The sequence below is a fragment of the Salvelinus alpinus genome, chromosome 39 (assembly GCF_045679555.1).
Source record: "Salvelinus alpinus chromosome 39, SLU_Salpinus.1, whole genome shotgun sequence".
NCBI classification, from domain to species: Eukaryota; Metazoa; Chordata; class Actinopteri; order Salmoniformes; family Salmonidae; genus Salvelinus; species Salvelinus alpinus.
In genome coordinates this window covers 8884838-8892809 of record NC_092124.1, presented here as the reverse complement: position 1 = coordinate 8892809, position 7972 = coordinate 8884838, and the positions used below count along the sequence as shown (strand labels likewise).

General features: G+C 44.9%; 1 protein-coding gene across 1 annotated transcript; it reads right to left on the bottom strand.

The window, feature by feature from the left end:
• Positions 1-316: 316 nt before the first annotated feature.
• On the bottom strand, positions 317-7972 carry LOC139566802 (uncharacterized). Its single transcript, XM_071388129.1, has 3 exons — positions 7480-7972; positions 6161-6291; positions 317-2980 (listed from the first exon to the last, which is right to left on the bottom strand). Exons 1-3 carry the CDS (start codon positions 7760-7762, stop codon positions 2036-2038), a joined length of 1359 nt encoding a protein of 452 aa, XP_071244230.1. The 5' UTR covers positions 7763-7972; the 3' UTR covers positions 317-2035.

Genomic DNA, 7972 nt, shown 5'->3' with positions numbered 1-7972 from the left:
GTTAAGATGTAATGAAATCAGCCTCGGTAGTTGTTTTATACTAAAAAGCAACATTAGATTTATATTCGTGAGAAGTAGGTTTGAGATTGGCGCTATTCTTCCGCATCATGACTCTCTCCCTTCTTGCTGATGTGGCTCTCCTATCAAGTAGAATTTTGCCCACTTCCGTTTATCTTATTGGTTGGCGTCAGCTTAAAGGGTGTGGTTCTTTGAAATACCGTACTGCTTATTACATTACACATCAACTCTCCTATGATCAGTATCTTTCAAGCTGAGAACAGACATGTTTAGAAAGAATAGTGTGTTAGCAAGAATATAGTATAAAAGAATAGAATTACTTTATTCCATCTACATCACCTCAGTAAGGTAAATATTCAATTGCCGTCCTTCTAGCCTAGATTTACTGTGTCTCTAAGAACAGGTTTTTACTCAAGCCTCTTTCAAATTACAAGTTAATGAGGGGTGGGTGGTTGATTACCCTCTTTCCTCAAGACACTTCACATGATAACTATACTGCTACAATTTCTCCCCATTGTGGACATTTCTGTCTTATAAAGCTACTCGGGAAGAAGCTTTTGTAAGAAGCTTTTTTTTGTGGTGCTGCTTCACATATTTTTCCTTAGCGAAGCGCTTACCACACGTGGGGCAGGCGTATGGCTTGTCGGCGTCCATCCTAATGCTCGGCTTCCCACATTGTGACCCAATGACACCAGAGGAGGTAGAAGCAGGTTAGTCTGAACTCCTTGACCTCTAGCCATTGTTTTGGTGTTGGTGGGATTGTGTGCTGTGTGGTGGTGGAGTCTCTGTCCCTTGTGGTTCGGTCCTGGTTCCGACACAGGAAGGAAGAGCAACGGCTCCTGATCCAGGGTTCTGATCCGAGGCCAGGGCTTATGACCAGCCACCTCAGAGGTGCACTCTCTCCCGCCAACGAGACTGGATATCAGCAGGTCCACATGGCCTACAGACTGTAAACACAAATTGTACAGAAGAGCATATACACTAAGTGTACTAATTGACAGACTGACCAGGTGAAAGCTATGATTAATGTCACTTGTTAAATCCACTTCAATCAGGGTAGAGGAAGGGGAGGAGACAGGTTAACTAAGGATTTTTAAGCCTTGAGACATGGATTGTGTATGTGTGCCATTCAGAGGGTGAATGGGCAACACAAAATATTTAAGTTCCTTTGAACTGGGTATGGTAGTAGGTGCCAGGCACACCCTAACCCTAACCCACTGCATGAATTTTCTCATTAAAAGCGTTTATTGATGGCCTCCCGAGTGGCGCAGTGGTCTAAGGCACAGTGCCACTAGAGATCCTGGTTCGAGTCCAGGCTCTGTCGCAGCCGGCCGCGACCGGGAGACCCATGGGGCGGCGCACAATTAGCCCAGCGTCTTCCGGGTTAGGGGAGGGTTTGGCCGGCAGGGATGTTCTTGTCCCATCGCGCACTAGCAACTCCTGTGGCGGGCCGGGCGCAATGCACACTGAAATGGTCGCCAGGTGTACGGTGTTTCCTCTGACACATTGGTGCGGCTGCATTCCGGGTTAAGCGGGCATTGAGTCAAGAAGCAGTGTGGCTTGGTTGGGTTGTTTCGGAGGATGCACTGCTCTCCACCTTCGCCTTTCCCAAATGAGAGTTGCAGCATGGGACAAAACTGTAACTACCACTAGGGAGAAAAAGGGGTACAAAAAATAAAAAATAAGTGTTTATTGAAAAAGATAAAAATAGTTGAATGGAAGTAATGAAATAGGCATTTGTGAACATACCGTTTGTAGGCTAAATTAAGTCTTTTTAGGCCTTATATATCCCAAAATGTCTTGGCCTTGTTGTTCTGGAAATTGATCTACGTCATCTCGTGTGGACCCTCTGGTGGATCTCCACCTTCTGGGGGCAGAGTTTGATCTAAACATTAGAAGCCATTGATTGGAATGGTTACTTTCTATGTTATAGAGTGGAATCGTTTTTCTGCTGGTGTTTCCTGAGGTAACTCTTCTCCGAGAACCTCTTCCGATAGTGCTTACAGGCGAACGACCTCTATTCCGTGTGGACCTTCAAGTGCCTCTTCAGATGGTGCTGGTGGGAGAACCTCTTCTCACACTGGGGGCAGCTGTAGGGTTTCTCCCCTGTGTGGACCCTCTGGTGCCTCTTCAAGCTGCCAGCCTCAGCGAAGCGCATGTGACATTGGGTACAACTGAAGGGTTTCTCCCCTGTGTGGACCCTCTGGTGGATCTCCACTTTCTGGGGGCAGCTGAAGCCTTTGTTACAGAACATGCAGAGGAACCGTTTCTCTTTACTATTGCCTGATGTGGCTCCCCCTCCCTGAGCTCTAGCCCTGTCGTTTGCGCTCAATACCTGATTGAAAAGGACATGGCCGTGTGAATCAGAAAGCCCCATCGACGTGGACACTGGGTCGCGATCCCTGAGAATGTGTAAAGGGGAGTGGGTCGCAACATTTGGATTTGTCTCTAAGCTTTCCCTGTAATCTAAGAAATCTCTGCCCTGTGAGTGTCTGTCTCCTAGGTGACTATCTGCATTCCATGTGGGAGGAGCGTCGCCCTCCACTTTCACAGTCACCTCATCTACGACCAGACCCTCCCCTTTCTTATCTAGGCACCCTTCAGAGTATACACTACTACTGTACCGGTTCCATTCCCCTTTAGACAGATCAGTCTGTGTCTCTAAACCCAAGGATATGGTGCCAGGGTCCATCTCTGTAGTGTAAGAACATGACGGATCATCACCACCAGTGACTAATGCGTCACCATCTCCACAGGAATGAACCGTCCCCTGGCTCTGGTGAAATACCGGTAAATACACTGAGCCGGCACTGGTCTGCGCTGGGGCCGTGGTGGGGTCCTTCGTGGCTACAGAGGACGCTCCAGCCGCTCCAGTCTGGATGTTTCTGCTGTGCCGTAGGTCCTCCTCTCTTTCAGACCTCTCTTGCTTCACCCCAGGACCTGCAGCCTCTGTATCTGCAGACTGACACAATAAGATAGGATGTTATTACCGGGACATCAGTTGTTCCCAAACTTTTATAGTCCCATACCTCTTCAAACATTCAACATCCAATTGCGTACCCCCTCTAGCACCAGGGTCAGCGCACTCTCAAATGTTGTTTTTTGCCATCATTGTAAGCCTGCAACACACACACACACACACACTATACAATACATTTATTAAACATAAGAATGAGTGTGAGTTTTTGCCACAACCCGGCTCGAGGGAAGTGACAAAGAGCTCTTATAGGACCAGTGCACAAATAATAATATAATAATAATCAATAATTTTGCTCTTTATTTAGCCATCTTACATATAAAACTTTATTTGTTCATCGAAAATTGTGAATAACTCACCACAGTTTAATGAGAAGGGCGTGCTTGAAAGGATGCACATAACTACAATGTTGGGTTGTATTGGAGAGAGTCTCAGTCTTAAATCATTTTCCACACACAGTCTGTGCCTGTATTTAGTTTTCATGCTAGTGAGGGCCAAGAATCCACTCTCACATAGGTACGTGGTTGCAAAGGGCATCAGTGTCTTAACAGTGCAATTTGCCAAGGCAGGATACTCTGAGCGCAGCCCAATCCAGAAATCTGTCAGTGGCTTCTGATTAAATTTAATTTTCACAGAACCGCTTGTTGCAATTTCGATGAGGCTCTCTTGTTCAGATATCAGTAAGTGGACTGGAGACAGGGCATGAAAGTGACAACGAATCCAGTTGATTGTGTCATCCGTTTCGGGAAAGTACCTGCGTGATTGCGCACCCAACACACTCAGGTGCTTCGCTATATTGACATTGTCTGTAAGCTTGTTCATTTGCACAGAAAAAAAATCATACAATGATGGAAAGACCTGTGTGTTGTTGTCCAACTTCTTAATCATAGCCTCAATTTTGTCCCGCACATTGAATATAGTTGCGGAGAGTCCCTGTAATCCTAGATTCAGATCATTCAGGCGAGAAAACATCACCCAGATAGGCCAGTCATGTGAGAAACTTGTCTGACCGCTTGCATGATGACAAGTGAGAATTATGGTCAGTAAAGAAAACTTGCTCGTCTCTCAATTCAAAAAAGCGTGTCAATACTTTGCCTCTTGATAACCAGCGTATGTTGTAAATGCGTTACATGGTCGCTGCCCATATCATTGCATAGTGCAGAAAATACGAGAGTTCAAGGCCTTGCTTTAACAAAGTTAACCATTTTCACTGTAGTGTCCAAAACGTCTTTGAAACGGTCAGGCATTCCCTTGGCAGCAAGAGCCTCTCGGTGGATGCTGCAGTGTACCCAAGTGGCGTCGGGTGCAACTGCTTGCACGTGCGTTACCACTCCACTATGTCTCCCTGTCATGGCTTTTGCGCCATCAGTACAGATACCAACACATCTTGACCACCAAAGTTTTTTGTCTGTGAAACGAGGCTACTCAGGCGAGAAAAAAATGTTCTGTTTGAAAATGTGAAGAATTATATACACTGCTCAAAAAAATAAAGGGAACACTTAAACAACACAATGTAACTCCAAGTCAATCACACTTCTGTGAAATCAAACTGTCCACTTAGGAAGCAACACTGATTGACAATAAATTTCACATGCTGTTGTGCAAATGGAATAGACAAAAGGTGGAAATTATAGGCAATTAGCAAGACACACCCAATTAAGGAGTGGTTCTGCAGGTGGTGACCACAGACCACTTCTCAGTTCCTATGCTTCCTGGCTGATGTTTTGGTCACTTTTGAATGCTGGCGGTGCTTTCACTCTAGTGGTAGCATGAGACGGAGTCTACAACCCACACAAGTGGCTCAGGTAGTGCAGCTCATCCAGGATGGCACATCAATGCGAGCTGTGGCAAGAAGGTTTGCTGTGTCTGTCAGCGTAGTGTCCAGAGCATGGAGGCGCTACCAGGAGACAGGCCAGTACATCAGGAGACATGGAGGAGGCCGTAGGAGGGCAACAACCCAGCAGCAGGACCGCTACCTCAGCCTTTGTGCAAGGAGGAGCACTGCCAGAGCCCTGCAAAATGACCTCCAGCAGGCCACAAATGTGCATGTGTCAGCATATGGTCTCACAAGGGGTCTGAGGATCTCATCTCGGTACCTAATGGCAGTCAGGCTACCTCTGGCGAGCACATGGAGGGCTGTGCGGCCCCACAAAGAAATGCCACCCCACACCATGACTGACCCACCGCCAAACCGGTCGTGCTGGAGGATGTTGCAGGCAGCAGAGCGTTCTCCACGGCGTCTCCAGACTCTGTCACGTCTGTCACATGTGCTCATGTGCTCAGTGTGAACCTGCTTTCATCTGTGAAGAGCACAGATCCCTCACCTTCCTCATGATCATTGATGCCCCACGAGGTGAGATCTTACATGGAGCCCCAGACCGAGGGTGATTGACCGTCATCTTGAACTTCTTCCATTTTCTAATAATTGCGCCAACAGTTGTTGCCTTCTCATCAAGCTGCTTGCCTATTGTCCTGTAGCCCATCCCAGCCTTGTGCAGGTCTACAATTTTATCCCTGATGTCCTTACACAGCTCTCTGGTCTTAGCCATTGTGGAGAGGTTGGAGTCTGTTTGATTGAGTATGTGAACAGGTGTCTTTTATACAGGTAACGAGTTCAAACAGGTGCAGTTAATACAGGTAATGAGTGGAGAACAGGAGGGCTTCTTAAAGAAAAACTAACAGGTCTGTGAGAGCTGGAATTCTTACTGGTTGGTAGGTGATCAAATACTTATGTCATGCAATAAAATGCAAATTAATTACTTAAAAATCATACAATGTGATTTTCTGGATTTTTGTTTTAGATTCCGTCTCTCACAGTTGAAGTGTACCTATGATAAAACTTACAGACCTCTACATGCTTTGTAAGTAGGAAAACCTGCAAAATCGGCAGTGTATCAAATACAGTTCTCCCCACTGTATATATATAATTTTTTTAATGGGAATCACATTTTTATTTGGCATACCCCCGACGGCATTGCGCGTACCCCCCCCCCAGTTTGGGAATACCTGCGGTACATGAGAATTTAATAATGTCATAGTGAGGTCTTACAAACCCTATGGCAGATAAATTAAGATGTGAATAGCTGAGGGGAGACTTTCTGAAATAAACAGGCCACATTTGATTTACCAAGTAACACATTTTTTATGCAACACTATTACACTAACCTCTATCATGATAACATGCTGGGTTGAGGTTCCATTCCCCTCATCAACAGTGATTGGTTGGTCATCTCTCCATGTATTGTGTCCTGCTGGCTTCACAAAGCTCCTGTGGCCTCCAGTGAGATGGCCTTCACCTGAGAGAGTGATTGGGGGAAAAGAGGTGGTTAGGTTAGCTACTGTCAATGCTATAATGTACACTATTGACAGTTTTGACACTGTATAGAATTGGCCAGGATGTAAGATAACACTTCTCATAACTCCTTGATGTACTATTTATTGATAAATGTATTATGTTCCATGCATCACATTTTTTTTCATTGAGTAATAGGAAATGCAGTAAATCAAGAATCTGGTTAGAATGTGGTGTCTTAGCCCAAGATGGCTAAGTAGTCAGGGGAATTATTAGCTACAGATTTTAACACCAGATAATGTGATTTAACCCTAACATTTTGGTATCCATTGTACTGGGAGTTACAGGTCTGGCTATGCAAAACGTCGGCAGAGGTTTTAACTAAGCTGGTATTGGCAATACTATCTTCGTTCTCAATTTGTGGAAAGAGTGTCATAAAATGTCAGTGTCCAGTTGCAGGCGGTTCATTTGAATTTAGAAAATGTGTCAAAGACTCCATGAAGTACTCATGAACTAATCCAAGAATGTGTACTCCGACAACTTGTGTATTTCAAATCTTCTCTCCTTGATCGAGACAGGTGGGGGTCCACCCCAAAGTGCTTCATGACAGACACCTGTCTCATCAATGAGAGAAGAATTGAAATAGACAAGATGGCGGCGCACAAATTGATGGATTACAAAATGGAGCAAAACATTGATTTATTTTTTTATAATGGAGCATTTTCTACATTCAAACGTAGCCCCTGCCACTGGACACAGACATTTTAGTAGACTCCTGTTTCCACCAATTGAGAACGAAGATAGTATTGCCAAGACCAGGTTAGCAGGAAAATCTCTGCTTTATATAGGCAAACCTGTAACTCCCAGTATAATGCCTGTATACCATTATTTTTGTTGTTACTTAAATCACATCTGGTGTTACAATCTACATCTGAACACATTCGCAGAGGCAAACCACGACGACAGGCACCGAGCCACTCAGTGGTGTAAAGTACTTAAGTATATTTAAAACCAAATACTTTAAGACTTTTACTCAAGTAGTATTTTACTGGGTGACTTTTACTTGAGTCATTTTCTATTAAGTATCTTTACTTTTACTCAAGTATGACAACGGGGTACTTTTTCCACCAGTGGAGCTACTGTACATATGAACAGCTTAGGCCGCGCAGCATCAGCCTTCTGCAAAACGTACCTCTTGCTATTCCTCTGTATCGGTCAAGGATCTTGACACTACTTGGACGACTGGCGAGGACGCGCTCTCGCATTGTCCTCTCTGCGCGCTCCCGTGCCACCTTCAGTTCCAGTAGCTGTAGTTTCCTCCGCAATATCCTGTTTTCTTTCTGGCTTTGAGTTATTTCCAAACGAAACACTGCATAGTCGTCGTCTACGAGTTTACATATATCTGCCACAGCTGCATTCGCTAGCACCTCCATGATGGAGGCTATTTGAGTTTGAATAACCATACAGTTAGCCATTGTTAACTGACGTTAGCAGCTAGCTAGTCTTACCAAGATACGAGAATTAAAGACTGCATGGGGTACATATGTGATGCTGTGCGGGTAAATAAACGTCTAAATAACAACAATAAAACCACTAACGTGTAAAATGTTCTTCGACACTGTTCACTTCCGTTTACACTGGCGAGAAAGGATGTTACATAGAATTAGGAATTAGAATACCGGTAC

Excerpts from the sequence above, each read along its gene's own strand:
- LOC139566802 (XM_071388129.1), bottom strand. The coding sequence starts at position 7,762 with ATGGCTAACTGTATGGTTATTCAAACTCAAATAGCCTCCATCATGGAG. Across the intron at positions 6,292-7,479 it reads ATACAGAGGAATAGCAAGAG|GTGAAGGCCATCTCACTGGA; the intron begins GTACGTTTTGCA and ends TCACTCTCTCAG. Across the intron at positions 2,981-6,160 it reads AGCATGTTATCATGATAGAG|TCTGCAGATACAGAGGCTGC; the intron begins GTTAGTGTAATA and ends TTATTGTGTCAG.